This window comes from Lepidochelys kempii, chromosome 1 (assembly GCF_965140285.1).
Source record: "Lepidochelys kempii isolate rLepKem1 chromosome 1, rLepKem1.hap1, whole genome shotgun sequence".
Classification (NCBI taxonomy): Eukaryota; Metazoa; Chordata; order Testudines; family Cheloniidae; genus Lepidochelys; species Lepidochelys kempii.
Window position 1 is genome coordinate 282649061 of NC_136380.1, and position 16575 is coordinate 282665635.

Genomic DNA, 16575 nt, shown 5'->3' on the forward strand with positions numbered 1-16575 from the left:
TTCATGGCCATATGCCTTTTGTAAAACACCTTCGGATCCTCTTGGGTGAAAGGTGTTGTAGAAAAGTAAGCTGCTTTGTCTTATTAGCAAACCTCTCTCTTTAGTAACAAGAGGTTATAGGTTACTGACTTTCAAGAGCCGGAAAAGTGCTGCTCGCACAATTATTTCCTCACACATTTATCAAAAAATAAGGGTTTTCTCCTAGACAGATTTTCTGCTTTACGGCTTTCTTTTTTAGATGTCTACCATCTGATTGCCACCGTCCTCTGAAGTGGGTTCTGAAGGATCGCTGCGAACGCAGCCTCAACACTTACTCCAGACGCCTGCGTTGCTATGGCAGAAAGCAGAGTGAAACGTGCCGTTTATTGTGGTCACCCCGGATTGCAGTTGTAGGCGACGCTCAGTCTCAGACCAGCTAGCGGAGCTCAGCTGTGTGACACAGCTACGGGCTGGGAGCGGGGAGAGAAGAGGGGGAGGGCTGGGAATAAGACCCCGTCTCCAAACTACCTGCACGCCCAGCCCTAGATTAACACTCCCCCCCTGCGGCCGCGGAGCCTGGAAATCCAGCTCCCCGGCTGAGCACTCCCCGAGCCGCCCGAGCTGAGCTCCTGCAAAGCGGGACCCCAACCTTCCTCCAGGAGACGTCCGGGGCGTGGGGGCAGGGGCTGCAGCGGAGGCCGCTGGTTCAAGGTCCCCAGTGGCTGGGGCCTGCGGCCGGCCAGGGGCGAGGGCCGGGGACTGGCCGGGGAGGCGCGCGGAGCCGGGCGGGTGGGGCTGGGCTTCCCGCTCTAGCTCCGCCCCGGCCGCGCTCGGACCCTTTAAACAGGCGCCGGGGCCGCCCCAGCGGCGGCTACGGAGAGTGAGTCCGGCCGCCGCCGCCGCCTTTCCCCGAGCTGCTGCGAGCCGAGGCGCTGCGGTGAGTATCCGGCTGCCCCGGGGCCGGCGGCTCCTGGCGGGGCGGGCGGCGTCCTGGCGCTGCAGCGGGGCCCCGCCTTGGGACTGGCGGTCCGGGGGGCAGCGCGCGGGGGCTGCCGGCTGCTCTGCCCTGGGCGCTCCCCGGGGCTGCCTCACAGCCCGAGCGCCCCGCCGCTGGGCGCGTGCCGGGCTTCGCGCTCCCCCCCGCCGGCTTGCGGCGCGGGACGAGAGAGACGCGACCCCAGCGCACACTGACTCCCTGGGTGGTGAGCGGGGGCCCGCGGGGTCGGGCTAGGGCGGCCCGCTGCCCTGGCCGGGGCTCCTCCGTACTGCCGCCTGTTCTCCAGCCCCGGACGCTGGGCTTTCCGTGCGAGGCCGGGCGTCATCACAGGTGGCTCACCGAAGAGCGTCAGGGTTCATGGCACCGTGCAGGGCCTCTGAAGCCGAGCCACTCTCTGCCAGTTCCCCTGCGGGTTGGGAAATCCCTGGCCTGTCGGACCTCCTAGATGCAGTGACTCCTTGGGGCGGTGCATTCGTGTTGGAGCCTGAAGCTGGCCCAACCAGCCCTGGGGGCGGATGCACCTCGAGTGAGTAGGGCAGTGATTTCAAATGGCAGCGAAATGGCTTTCGCTACCTCATGAGACCAAAATACCACCTGTGCGGGTTTTGTGGTCTCCCAGTAAACTTGAGTATGTGCCCCCAATGCCGGGCATTTCTGCAAAAATATATTGGGTTAATTAGGCTAAGGGCTGGATTTACGCCATGCGTGCCCCTGGGAACAGCACCCACCCTGCCTACAGCTGACATTCGTGTTGCACAGAGTTTTAGAGGGGTCAGGTGCCCCTAGAACACTAGTGCCCCTAGGCACCTGGCTAATTGGAAATCCAGCCCTGCCTTTCTCCTTGGCCAAATTAAATCCCTGGATATTGGATGGTTTAAATAATGCGGATATCGGTGGGTGCTTGACTAATTAGTAGTTTGCTAGAAATGCCTTGACCCTGACACGTACATCTGTTTGGATACACTAGATTGATACTTGCAATAACTTAATCTCCTAAAACTATGCTATATAGCATTAAATTAGCTAAGTTAACTAACTGGCAGTTTCTGTGGGGTAATGGTAGTGTAGAATCAGTAGCCCAGCTTGTTGTGGGGTACTGAGTTCAACCATATCTTCTACTGTCTATGAATCTCCAGCATCTTGGGGGGCCGGGAGGGCAAGAGAGCGAAGAGCTGCTTCAAAATCACTTAAGAATAGTGGGTCTGGAGGGTTTGCATTTCAAAGTTTGAGTTGACGGAAGGCAGGAAGGTGTGAGTGGACTAACGTACATAAATTCAAAACATCAGTTTATGAAGCAATCTAAATTCACTTGCTATCTGATACCTGTGGAAAAGAAGCACATACAGTAGAACCTCAGAGTTACGAACACCTTAGGAATGGAGGGTGTTGGTAACTCTGAAACATTTCTAAAGTTGTGGTGGTTCTTTCAAAAGTTTACAACTGAACATTGGCTTAATACAGCTTGGAGACTTCACTATGCAGAAGAAAACCGCTGCTTTTAACCATCTTAATTTAAACGAAACTAGCACAGAAGAGTTTCTTCACCTTGTCTAATTTTTTTAAACTTTCCCTTTATTTTTTTTGTTAGTTTACGTTTAACACAGTATGGTACTGTATTTGCATTTTGTGCAGGGGATGGTTGGTTTGTGTTTCTCCTGCTGCCTTGTTGTGTACTTCCAGTTCCAAATAAGGTGTGTGGTTGACCAGTCAAGTAGAAACTCTGGTGTTCATAACTGTGAGGTTTCACTGTAGTGGATATGTGTGCACATAGCATTAGCTTGCCAAGCTGATTACTTATGTTCCTGGCCAAAACAATTCCATTTTCAACAATTCTATTTTTGTCACAATAGTTACACTAACAAATTTGGAGTAGTACATGACTAGAATGGCTTGGTGGGGTCTCTTATTAAAGCTATTAGAAAAGCTAGTCCGATGTACATCTAAAACTGGCTTGATGTAAGATTAGGAGCTTGAAAGATTTCTCTCCCCCCTCCCTCAGCGTTCTTCATAAGCAGGGGCTCACTTCCCTGAAGCAGGGTTTACTTCCAGAAGTTCAAGTACACAGCAGGTAAAACTTGATTATCTGACTATTAAGTGCTAAGTGCTGACAATGCTGTACAAGACAGTTCCTGCCCTAAGAAAGTTGCATGGGTTTTTTTGGAGGGGGAGGAATCTCATGCTACAACGGCCTATCAGTAGAAACTATAAATACTAAACACTAAATAGTAAATGCTTCACACTTCCCTGTTTCTAGGTTGCCATTTTATGAAAGCATCATGGAGGTTTTTTTTTTTTAAAACACTGCATCGGGAGCGTCTCTAAAAGTAGTGCAACATTTTCCAGACTCTAAGGTGAGTTGTTTTTTGAGGCAGTTTTGTACAGTGTAGCTAAGTTTTGTGCAGATTTGGACAGTTGGGGTAAGGTCTCTTGCTATTTTGTCAGGTTCCATGACTGAATGGTTGAACCAGCTCAGAGCGCTCAGCAAATAAACTTGCAGGGCTTTTGCAGGAGACAGTCCTCTCATCCAGTGGAATGACAGAGAACATTGTGAAGCAACAGTCCTCTTGGGGTGTTGAGGGCATGGGGGAATCTCCACTGGCTCAGAGAGCATCTTAGTTTTGCCCTGCCTTTTTTAACAGGATTCCAAACAGGTCACTGCCCCATGACGTATCCAACCAGTAGTGCGTGTTTGTGGAGTTTTTTGGTTTTGTGGTTTAGTATCGCAGGTGGCTAACTGGGCTCTTCTGTGCCATAGGGAGATTGTACTAGTGCGTGCTCGTATATGGAAGTGTTGTAGTGATAATCCTAGTATCTGCATGCCTGTTTCCCACAACTAGTTCTAGAAGTGGGATAAATATTGAAGTGGAAAATGGAAAGTGTCATTTTGGGGATCAGAGCTGAGCAGGAGAAACTAAGTAAAGAAATGCTGCATTTTCCCATGGGCCAGGACTCCAAAACCCAGGAACAGTTAGTTGTTTGCAGTTCGCTTGTGAAGGCAACTTGGTTGTGAACTGTTCAGCTATGTGAACATTTCATGCAGCTCTGTGTAAAATATTATGTGCAGGGGAGTAACCCCACTCTTTAAGTTCCTATTGCTTTAATTTTATAGCTTTTCTGCTTCTGGCTGGCTCTGACAAAACTCTAGTCTTTTGACTGCATCCAGTGGAAACTCAAACCCAGGTATCCTTTTTAATGTGTAGATAATGTATAAGGTTCCTGGATGGGGAGCTGCCTGGAAGGCACAGCTCTACCCATGCACCTACTACTGTGTGTACGTATCTCTTCTTTTGGTAGCAAACAGGGTTGGTCGCCTAATTGCAGGGCACAGTAGCTGCCTCTAGGTGTTCTTGAGGCATCCTCACTGCCTTGATCCCTTTGAATTGCATAGGAGTATGGCTTAGCACTTTCCTCACATGCTGCTGTTTAGCATATTGCCTGTAAAATATCTCGATCAATTTTGGCTCTTGTGTCCTTCACTAGTACATTGAGTTCTGTCATCATGGCTAAAACTTCTGAAGGGTTAAAGTTGGCTTCTTTTCCGGACTGCTGCTTAGGCAAGATGTCCTACTTGTGACTCTACAGACTGTGCATGTTTAAATGCACAAAACAAGAGTCCAATCTTCAATAAGAATCAAAGCTTTAAGGTCAACTGCCTACAGAATTTTTGTCCAACCCTCGGACAAATGCTTTACTTAACATAATATGAAATGTGAGTTTCTAGACCAATCACTGAGCAAGGGCAAGGAACACCTTTTAAGATAAGGTGTTTTTTTTAATGTAGAATGAAACATTTCAAACACTTGCATTGTTTTATTTTTAAAAAAATTGCTTAAATATTAGTGACTGCTGACTTAACCCTATATTCCCATCAGAGAATGGCACCGAACTGGGGAATGGGAGCGGGGTAGTACAGTCATGGCTTTCAACGTGGCGTAAATCAGAGCACCACTCTGAGAAGGGGTGCAGGGTATAGAACTGAGTACCTCTTGGCAGGCGCATACTGCAAGTCCAGGTGTATGCTCCTGTGGAGAGGAGGGTGGCTGCCAAGAACTCCTAAAACAAAATAGTTCAGAATTATAGGGTACCATTGGTACAAACATCTGGAAAACTTAGTACCACGTCAATGGCTCTTAAATTCATTAAAGGCCTGCCTGAATGAGCAGAAGTTTTATCAAGTTCTGCAAGCAGCTTTCATGAGCTACAACATCCTCCCTACCCTTCGGAGGACTGAAATCAGAATGCTATTAATCTGCCTGTGGGCTCTAATGTGTAGCATAGCTCATGTTGGAATAATGTAGACAGAACACATGATATCTAGCTTTTAAGTGGAAAGAATTGATCTTTAGGGCAGGACTACATACCGTGTTCTCTAGCTATCTGACCACTCCGAGGTGCTGTATGTGGAACAGATTAACAGACTGCTTCTCACTGAAGTCCGTCTTCTAATCTTGACTGCTTGGGGATGACTTGTGCTGATAGCTCAAGGAATACTGCTATAGAAGCTCCTATGGAAATGTTAAAGGGGAGGACAGTTGGCCTTGGTCTCCTCAGGGACACCCACCTTCTTGAAGCACTAACCTTTGTTGAAGTTTGAAAATCAAAAGCCTTAAGAACATCAAATTCTGACTTCCTTTAAATTCTGTCTAGATACTTGCATAGCCTTTATCACAGTAGTATCTGTGCATCTTGTAATTCATAATGGATTTTATCCTCCCAGTGCTTCTCTGGGGTATGGCAGTGCTTTCCCTATTTGACAGCTGGGGAACAGAGACACAGGGTAGATTAATTGACTCTCCCAGTAAGGCTGTAACTGAGCTGTGAACCTGGGTCTCAGTCCCTGTATCCAATCACTGGGGCTATCCTTCTTACTAAATATTTTTATAAGAAAGAAGAGGCAATTAAATAATGTGTGTGTACATAGGGGGGTTCAAATGTGAAAACAAAAACAAAAGGCAGGTCAGTGCCTTGTAACAGTGCCAAAGCCCTGAGAGGCCCAAGAAAGAAGCTTATTTAATAAACAAAATTTCAACTTGGCCTGTTCTCAGACGCATACAGAGTGGGAAGGAATCTCTTCTCCATTCTGCAGCTAATGTACAAGGGTTTGGAAGAGGAATGCAGCCTGTATCCCTCTTTCAGAGGACCCTGTTTGCCATGATTGATGTCAGCTGCTGTGTGGTAACACAGCCAAACACTTGAATAAAAGAAATGGAATCTTAATTTTTAGACTCTACCAATGCCAAGAATGACAAATAGTGGTGTCATAAAACAAATCTTACTAGCCCGCTCAGAGTATTAGTTATTGCCAACCCATTGAGAAGCAACTGTGCTAACCTCTTGGAAAGGGTGCACAAAGAAATATTTCAGTAGTTAAATTAATGTCACCACCACAAATGGAACAGCTACTAAGCCACTTCTGTATTAAACAGAACATTTCCGTAAACCTCTGCTTAAGAATTTGCTTAAGATGTCCCAATTTGAGTTAATCAGCAGTTAATCTTGTTTTCCCACATTCCACTAGTGGCTGTCCTGTCCTGTCCCCCCCCCCCCCCCAATTGAGCAAAGGTCTCTTAGCAGTTACTAAGCAACATTCCTTTTGAAGGGCATGCTGTCACCCTTGTCCTGAAACTGTATTTTCCCCTCTGTGATCCCCCCAAGGGCACCCACTTAAAGGTTTCCAGCTCCCAGTCCTTCCCTCTCTGGGCAGAGACGTGTATCTCACTCCCTTCTGACTGGATTTTTTTTTTTTCAGGCTGCACAGCTCCCTGATCTATGCTGTGATATCCCCAGCACACCAGTCTGCCTAAAGTCTAGTGTCTACACTTGGCTTTCTCTCCAAGGGCAGTGAACAGTGTATTGCTAGCTGTGATAAGTTACCACACAGCTCCTTCTAAGCAAGCACATTTACTCTTAAGGGAAAAACCATTACAGCGATAGCATATAACAGTAAAAGAACCTACATGCATGTTTAAAAGCACACCAAGGGTCACCCCAAAGCCAGTCTGGGGCTCTAGTAGGTGTCAGTCCTTCAAATCCCCACCACTGGGTTTTCCCTGTGGTTAAAGTTCTGATCAGTCTCTAGATCAGGAATCTGAATGAAGACCCCAAGTCAGTTTAAGGTTAGTCCATTTATCCCAAAGTCGTTTGTCTATTGGTCTCTGGAGAATCTGGTTTGAGAGCCTCCTAAGAAGGTGGTACTTCTCTGGAGGTGTTTATAACCACTGTGCTTTGCCTTAATCATCCCCGCTATTGTTTTCAGTTCCTCAAGGAGCTGTGGTAACCCTAGAGACACAATCCTTGGTCTACAAAGATACAGAAGCCATTCATACAGCCTGGTTTCCCAAAGATAGTGACTCGGAAGCATTCCTTTATAGGACACTAGTCAGCCTTACAACTCCAATTCAAAACCCTGCAGACAGCAGTGAAACTATCAAGAGCATGGGTGGTGGGTGGAGCCCCCCTTTGGAGAGGCTAGCCCCCAGAGCCACAAGCCCCCCACCTGGAGGAGTCATGAGCATCTGCCCCCCCTTGGCTGGGGGTGCCTTGGGCTGGCTGGAGGCCCAAGCACTCCTCCTTTGACTGGAGGAGCCCTGGGCCAGCTGCAGCTGCGCCATTCCTCCCCTCCCCAGACCCCAATCAAAGGTCTCACTGTCATCGGAAGAAACTTTTCATATGCCCCATGCAGGTTCTAGGGTGGCTGAGGAGGCAGAATTTGCCACTCAGCTTTCTGGGTTCATCAGTAACCTCTCTGGAGTCTCGGGAGTGCCAGCACTAGGGGAAGCTGAGCTTCCCCTGGCCTATTATACCCACTGGCCATGGTCAGGAGTCGTACTGACTACAGTACTTGCTACTGCTCTTTGGGGGAACTACTAGGAACAGCAAATGCAGGTTTGAAAGTTGGGGGGGTGGGAGAAAAATACTTCTCCACTTTTCTTTCTTCACATCCTCCCTGAACAGAAGGTCCTGGATGGGTGAGTGTGAGGGAGCTTCAGATGTCATTCCTATCAACCTCTGACTAATCAGATGGAGTCCAAAGCACAGATCAGGGACAGGTCTGCCTTTTCAGTAATTGGAGGTAGCAAGAGAGGCTGAGTTGTGCCAGAGAAGCCTCCACTTTTTTTCCCCCCTCCATGTCTACCTCTGATTCGTATAGGAGACCTTTTCAAAGGCACCAAGGGCTGTTAGGCAGGCCTTGTGGCCCTGTAAACTTTCCCTATGTCAATACCCTACTGCCGTAATATTTACACATAGGTGAAATCCTTGTCTTAAAACTACAACATCAATGGAATTCTGGGTCTGCATTAAAAAACTAACAACTGGGCCTCCTCTGTGGTGTTCAGCGTACAGTCATGGGCCCTGCCCCAAAGAGCTCACAGTCTCCATTTGAACAAGAGCCAACAAATGGAAAAAAGTAGGGGGAGGGAGCATGAGGAAACAGCTGAACTCTAAGATTTATTTTCTCATTAAAAATCCTGACCTCTTACTGCAACAGCACTCTATAAAGAAGATTTAAGAACTAACAATGTTTTTATCTTGACTGTCTGGAAAATTACATCTAATGAACAGTCTCATTTGAGAAACAAAATCCAGTTGTCCCAAGGGCCTCCCAGTGTCTACCTTAACTGTAGTGCTCTTCTGCTTAAATTGGAATTTTTTTCAGCAGTTAGCTTTTGGCATTCACAGAAGTGCCATCCTAGCAGCACTAGTTTTCCTTTACAGCTGTAGGGGGTGGAGTGTCTCTACGAGCAAATATTTAAGTATCAAACCAGTAAGTGCAATAATGATGGTGTTCCTAAAATTTACTGCAGCTTAGTACGTGACAAGAAATAATACTACATGCTTGTGGTTGTCAGCCATTTTCTTTCACAAAATTACTACTTTGAATATTTGGGCTCACTGCACATGCCTGCCTGGTGAAGGTGAGATTTTATGTCACTAGCACGAGGATGCCTCAGAAATGATCCCCATTAACCACTAAATTTCAGACACTAGTTCAGAAAAACACTGTTCTTAGCATAGCAAATTGCTCTCCAGTTAGGCAAACCTTGTGGTTTATGCCATTTTCCAAGGCATAGACTCTGCAGAAAAACAAAATGCCTTTGTTGGCACAATTGGTTGGCTTCCATCAGAAGAGAGAAACCGGATTAATGAAGTATAGAAACTGAAATTACATCCGTCTGGGAGGGTGTTCATTCAAGGTACAGTAAAGCCATTATGCATGCAACTTTGTGCATATCCAATTCATGTAACTTTCAAAATTCTGAACAGGCAATGTAAAACAGGGAATGTAAAAAAAAATTGGTTTTTGGGAGGCATTATCTTCTGTTTCCAGGTCTCCTGCTTAATGCACCAAGCCATATTGCATACAACAGTGGGAACTTAAGGGTTTAAAGATTTGTTCCTTATGCTTAATTGGAGGCTCCTGCAGCATTACAGATAAGCCCATAAAGGCTGTTTGACCCTATGAGTACTATCTGGGATGTAGAATGTGTTTAGTACTCACAATCTGACTACTATAGACACTTTCTTATAGAACTAGGCTCAAAACGGCCAAAAATCTGGCAGACTGGCAGCATTGTGTTAAATTACTACAGTTCTTAGCTCAGACTCTTTTGTATTGACTCTTTGAGAACTGTACCTGTGAAATAATTCAGTGAACAATCTCGATCTTGCTGCTCTGTCTCAGATTACTGATGTATCTTCACAGAGTCAGGATGCCAAACTGGGGAGGCGGTAACAAGTGCGGTGCCTGTGGACGAACAGTCTACCATGCTGAAGAGGTTCAGTGTGATGGGAGGAGCTTCCACAGATGCTGCTTTCTTTGCAGTAAGTATTCCTCACATGCTGCTTTTCGTGTCATGCCAACTCTTGTCAATGAAAGTTTCAGTGGCTCTGTTGCATGTCTGACTGAACAGTGTCAGAGCAAGATGTTCTTCTACAAATGTATCCATAGGGGTTACATAATAAAGGCTCTGAGTTGGCATGTGGGAAACTGAATGGCAGTGCAAGTTACCAGAGTGGTCTAGTTTTGGGGGCCCCCAGGAATGCTATGAATGCTGTCAGATTTAGGTTAACTTGTCACCCTTTCCCTTATGCCTCATAAGGACCTCCATGTCAGTAGAGGGAGAGCTCATCCAGAACCACTGAAGAAAGGTGTTCCTCTCTGGTGTGGGAGAGGTCCTAAAGAGATTTGTTAAACTGAGCCTAGATCTCTCCTTCACAACCTTATGTCTGGAAAAAGGCAAGGAACATGTTTTAGAGTGAGAAATCTACATTTGAATTCTGTCCAAACAGGTAATGGCACAGCAAGAAGGCTTGATTTGTTTCGATACAGTTTTGTAGAGCCAAGCTTCTACCTCTGTATCTGTTGGAAAGTAGATGGAGGGCTGAAGGAATAATTAAATGAGTCCTCCCTTTCTCTCTTTCACCCAGGTCCATGTAGATTGCGTAGGATATTAAAGCATCAGTAGTTTGGCTGAATTTCTAACTAATACGTTTAGCGGAGCGAAAATCCTAGCCCCCCCCTTGGCATAGGAGGCTGTGGGTTATTTCAGATGAACAGAGTCCAAGTCACTATTTTTCAGTCTAACCAACTCATTCAGGCATCAAAACTAGCTTTTTCTGCTGTAAAGATTGTTTATTAGTTGGAAAAAAGGTATTCTTATAAATTCACAAACTGCCTGTCTAACAAAATCAGAGTACTTCAACTTATTGCAAATATGCAGTGTCACTTTGCCCAGCTTTCTGGCCTCAACTATCTGGGGACAGAATTAGGGTTCAGCCTTGCTTTAAGGAAACTACAGTTACAAACAGGAAGACTTTCAAAATTAGCTTGCCACTAATATCTGCAACATCCCATCTATGTGTGGTGATGGGATATAGGTGTGTTTATATTCCTTTTCCTGGTACTCTACAGCAATTGTAGCAAATTATTTGGCTGTGGCTCAGTTGGCTTAAGTTCAGTTTTTATAGAAGTTTCTTCTATTAAAACTTGGAACATGCAGTCAAACAGTTGGTTGGTTTAGTATATTTCACTATGAGCGAAGCCAAGGTCATGTTTATGTCTTTAAGTCTTTATGTTTTAAACTCAGCAAAACTAAAGACTTGTATTTTAAAATTGATTAATTGCTCTTAATTACTATAAAATGCCATGTATCAACTGTCTACTGCAGGGGTTCTCAAACTTCATTGCACCCTCTTCTGACAACACAAATTACTACATGACCCCAGGAGTGGGGACTGAAGCCTGAGCCCTGCCACCCTGGATATGGGGGGCTGAAGCTCATTAAAACAGGGTCATGACCCACTTTGGGGTCCCGACCCACAGTTGAGAACCGCTGGTCTACAGAATCCATGCAATAAACAAAGGTTTCTGTGTATTTTGAAGCTCTTACAGCTTTTTTTAAACAAAGTCTTAAAGAACTGGGTTGTAGTTGGGCTTTCAGTCCAACCTGCACCCTGTACAGGCATCAAAATGCTATGACTGGAGAAAGGGCACTAAACTTAGTTACAAAAGCAATGTTTAGAAGAGGGAAGCAGAAATAGCTGTAGTCCTTACAATGTGACCTTGGGCAAGTCTTAACTTCTGTCCTCCGATCAATCTGCATAATACATCTAATTCTTTCTTGCCTGCTAAAATGTTGCCGTTCACACATGCTTTCATTCTTCCTGAAGTTCTGCATTCCTCCGAAAAGGAGGATCAGCCACTTGCAATAGAAAGATGCCTCTGATGAAATTATTGGGTTACTGAAAGCAATCTGGTTCTTGGGTTTACAGTTCTAGTCTGGTATCCATAAAAAGTAAAACAAACCCCAGGGTCTAAAATAGCAGCACAAAAGCTGTGGAGAAGCAGCTTGCCCATGTGAACAGAGGGCCCTGAACTGTCAGACAATTAAATGCTTCTGCACTGATGCAGATGCTTGTTTCCATGTAACTTGAAGCAAGAGTGGAAATGGCTGAGTTTAGTATCTGGTTTTCTGTGTAACCTCATTAATCAAACTACAACAAGTTTCCATTCTTTAAATATCACCATGAGGGTGGGAGGGAATAGAGCCTCTTTATGAAGCTAAACATAATTCACCAATTCAAAAGAGAAGCTGCCTCCTCTAATTTTCAGCAGTCCCACAGCTCATTAGGAAGAGTTCATAAGGAACAACTGTGGACAGGGGAACCCATGACATCTGGCATTTGACTTTTTTTTTTTTGATTTACTGCATGTGCTATGGCTGAAAATTGCCCCTTCTGGCAATTTAAAACTTTTTTTTTCCCCAGTGGTTTGTCGGAAAAACTTAGACAGCACAACTGTAGCAATTCATGACGATGAGGTTTACTGCAAGTCCTGCTATGGAAAAAAGTATGGTCCTAAAGGTTATGGCTATGGCCAAGGAGCAGGTACACTCAACATGGACAGAGGCGAGAGACTGGGCATCAAGCATGACAAGTAAGTTCAACTCTTCATTATATCTCACTGCAAGATGTACAGTTGGCATGTGATCTTCATGTTGTGCTAAAGATTCTTCATGCAGGAGTTAAAGGCCAAATGCTCTTACAGATGTATAATGTGGCTATGCTCTAAACACACTAAAATGCCAGCATATCCCACAGCAGAATATTGAAGTAGAGAGACACTGTAGGTCAGAGGTGCACTGAACCCATGATGCGTGTTCCTGCAGTCCTGCTGCACACAACTTCCACTGTTATCAGTGGGAGTTACCTGAAGGCAAGACTTTAGGATCAAGCTTTTAATCTCTCTGGATTATGAAAAATTATATTGTGCTGGTTACTGGCTTTATGCAAGTTTAAAGATTACTGAACATGTCTTGTTTAGTATTCAAATCCGACTTATTGGCTGATAGGCTCATACACTAAGCTTTGACAAGGTTGTGTTCTTTTTATGAATTAAAATAAAGGAGGATTTGAGGTGGTATACAGATTTATTGTCTCTATGGAAAACTTAATCCTGCTCTAAATTGAAGTGCCTTACTGCATTTCAGTCTGTCAGGTATAGCAACTAGTTGGCCAGGCAGTAGCAAAAGTGTGATAGAATTGGTTCTTTAAAGCAGGTCAGGTAAAAGTACTTAAAGCTATATCAAAACCTGTTCAGAGTAGGAGTTTGCTATCTAAACAGCAAATGCCATAACTAGTACACACTTCTAATGACTTCTAGTTCCATTAAAGTTCAACTGTTCGTAGCTCAGTCTTGCTAAAATTCCAGCTTCTAATCTTAACAGTTGAGATGTAAATTCTCATGAGGTTGTTCATTCAGTATCTCCAAATTTAATTTAGAAACTGGCATACTGACTTGGGCAATGGCTCACCAAGTCAGCATCCGGTATTAGATACTACTTTGTGGTGTTTACACCTTCTGGGTAACTGGGAAGTACTATGGCATGGAGGAAACCTATCATGTTGTCATTAGGTCAATTATTATTATGCAAAATTGCCTTAAAATAACAGCTTCTCAGCATGGAAAACACCATTAATCAAACCACTTCAGTGTCTTGATTTAAAAAAAAAAAAAAGATAAGGTGAGGGTGGATTTTAAAGACAAATGCATGTGGCTGGGGCTGCAGTTATTATGGATTCTGGCGAAACCTAGGTGTGTATAGTTACAAATAATTATTTGTATCCTGTATTCAGATATCCCCCGCTCTCCTCTTTTTAGAGCAGTTGTCTACAAACTGGGGGTGTGCCCTCATTGAGGAGCATGGAGGAACGTTCAGGGGACGTGACAGGGCTGGGAGGGAGCACCACCCAGCCCTGTTCTGCCCTCAGCTAGACTTTGGCCCTTGGCTCCTAGCCGACTACAGCTCTGGCCCCAGCCTAGGCCTCCTTACCCCTGTCCACCCCTCCCCTCGAGTTGCGGCCCCACTCCTGGCCCTGGTTCCTGACTGTGGCTTGAGGAAGGCGGGTATAGACAGGGGCAATGGGGGCTTTGACATGAAAAGCTTGAGGACCACTGTTTTAGAGGGTAAATAGGCACACAAGACTGACCTACTATATACCTCTTCCTTCTAGCACACCATCTCCTCACCGACCTACAACAAGTCCAAATACTTCAAAGTTTGCTCAGAAATTTGGAGGTGCAGAGAAATGCTCTAGATGTGGTGATTCTGTTTATGCTGCTGAGAAAGTAATAGGAGCTGGAAAGGTAAAATAGATTTTGATAAAGTTCTTTGCTGAATAGGATGTGGGGGGGCAGGGACACACACAATCGAAGCAAGGTTTGGCTACAAACCGTTTTTTCAGCATATTTAGCCAGAAAGAGTCAGGTAGGCCAATTACTGTGATGCAAAATTCCCTTCGTATAGCAGCTTCTCTGCATGGAAAACACCATTTAATCAAACCAGTTCAGTGTCCTTTAAACCAAGATAAAGGTGGGGGAGGGTTTTAAAGATAAGTGCATGTGGCTGGGGCTGCAGTTGTTAGATTCTGGCAAAACCTAAATGTATTTAGTGTTTTACCTAAAGCATAATATTTCTTTGCTGACTTGCATCTGAAAAAATCTGTTAAAAGAGCTGGTCTCTGTCATCTATCATGTCGTTGCATTATTTAAGTGAGAAACAGAAAACTCCTAGAGTAGGATCCTTGTCTGCTTTAGGCTACAGGAGTCTGTGTACCTATTGCTATTTAAAAGTTACTCTCAAGAGTGTCTAGTAAATACAATGACTTATACTCTTTGCTTCTCTTAGCCTTGGCATAAAAACTGTTTCCGATGTGCCAAGTGTGGGAAGAGTCTAGAATCCACAACCCTGACTGAGAAAGAAGGTGAAATTTACTGTAAAGGTAAGCTGAAGAAACATGCTGGAACCCTAACAGTCTACAGTTCAGAGTAGCATGTGTTCTAAGGAGCAGAGATCTCCAGTTCGGATCTGGAGTGGGAATCCTGTGCTGACATCTCAGAAGGATTCCTCCCTTTTGACAGGGTTTGACATTTAGCACTGCAGTATTGCTAAAAATTGTTCTGCAACTGTGCAATATTACTTATTGATCTGTTTGAGGAATAGTTAAATGGCTCTAAATGCTCTATTCTCTAGCATCCTTCCATGAACACTGCTTTTGCTGAGCAGTCCTGAGCAATAGAAGTCCAGTAACTTGCAGGCATCCTAACATGTCTTTTCTGAAAACATTGCTTTTTTTTCCCCCTTCCTTTCAGGCTGCTATGCAAAGAACTTTGGCCCCAAAGGATTTGGATATGGGCAGGGAGCAGGTGCCCTTGTTCATGCTCAGTGAAAGAGTAAAATCCAAGACTGATCATGGTTCATAGAGACTCTTCCTCTGCAACAAGGCACAGCTTAAGTGTTACTAGTTACTGTGAAACTGACACTAGTGTATTATAATATTGCTTAGATCAAGCTTTTACCAAATACTAAAGCACTATATATTTCTCTATTTTTCTTGTAGACCACATGTTAATGAACACTGTGTTAGCACTGTCATTCCACTTCAATAAAGCTTTGCATATTGTGACTTTTTTTTGTTTAGTTTATCTTTAAATTATCAGGTAAAAACTGCTACCCTCTGACTCACCAGTATAAAGAGCTTGAGACCAGTGCTGGATGAAGGCACTTGGACCTAGTGCCTCAGCACCTGGAGTCATGTGGTTACACCAGTTTCTGCTTAACTTAAAAAGCTTCTAGCCCTTATGACTGGGGGAAGGAGAAGAGCCTTGAATTGCCCTGTGTATGCCATTGGGGGTTTCATTCAGAGACCTGCTGAATAGGGGCACCCTTGGCAACACCTCCTCAGCAATGGACTCTGGCATGAGAAGTGGGGAGTGGGCCCTGCTCACTTACCCCATAACTAGAATGCATCTGCATGGGTAAGTACTAGAGGATGCAGGGGGTATTACTAGGTATTCCATATGGAGACAGAGCTGTGGGGGAGCATTGTGAGTGTACCTAGGGCCTTGGGTTTGCCTTAATTTAGTCATGTTTCTGTCTACTTTTCCGTTTCCTGCCCACTGTAGAAATACTAAGTGAAATCCTGTCTCCTTAGAAGTCAATGACACAACTCCCAGTAACTTCAGTGGGTCCAGGATTTCACCAATAGGGTATACAGTGTTAGACCTGAAGGATTCTTGGAGAACTAGTGACACTGCATCAGAAGAATAAAAACCTGGGGAAGTGACCATTTCTTTTGCCAAAGCTCTAAAGAAACAATGAAAAGAACTTGAGTCGCTGATTTCCTGAGCTGAAAGCATAGGTCTCCACAGCTTGAGCTCAAGCACCAGGCTCTGTTGGTGAAGTGTGTTAGACTGATAGCCTCTGTGTTTCAGGCACAGAAAGGGACACAACCCACTCCCACTAGTGGGATACATAAGCACCTCTGTCCACCCAAACTGGGCTGACAGCCCCTTTCCAAACTCTTTTCAAGCAAAAAAAAAAAAAACACAACAGGGCACAAAGGACCATCTTTCCATAAAGTACACACTTCAATCTGTGACAGTTCCTCAGATTTGTCACCTACAAAAGATAGCTCCGCTTTGGGAATCTCCCTCACATCCTCAACTGTGAAGACTGAAGCAAAAAATTCATTTAGTTTCTCTGCAATGACTTTATCGTCTTTACGTGCTCCTTTTGTATCTCAATCGTCCAGGACCA

At 44.9% G+C, this 16575-nt stretch overlaps 1 protein-coding gene across 4 annotated transcripts; it reads left to right on the top strand.

Moving 5' to 3' along the window:
• The first annotated feature begins 772 nt into the window (after positions 1-772).
• CSRP2 (cysteine and glycine rich protein 2) lies at positions 773-15442 on the top strand. Of its 4 annotated transcripts, XM_073327708.1 has the most exons (8): positions 773-916; positions 3231-3327; positions 4086-4156; positions 9681-9799; positions 12245-12413; positions 13991-14123; positions 14665-14758; positions 15129-15442. In XM_073327708.1, exons 4-8 carry the CDS (start codon positions 9688-9690, stop codon positions 15203-15205), a joined length of 585 nt encoding a protein of 194 aa, XP_073183809.1. In that variant the 5' UTR covers positions 773-916; positions 3231-3327; positions 4086-4156; positions 9681-9687; the 3' UTR covers positions 15206-15442. The 4 variants fall into 4 exon arrangements, with proteins under 4 accessions (XP_073183809.1, XP_073183806.1, XP_073183805.1 ...); XM_073327705.1 differs by lacking the exon at positions 4086-4156; XM_073327704.1 differs by lacking the exons at positions 3231-3327; positions 4086-4156 and having other exon boundaries at positions 774-916.
• Positions 15443-16575: the final 1133 nt, after the last annotated feature.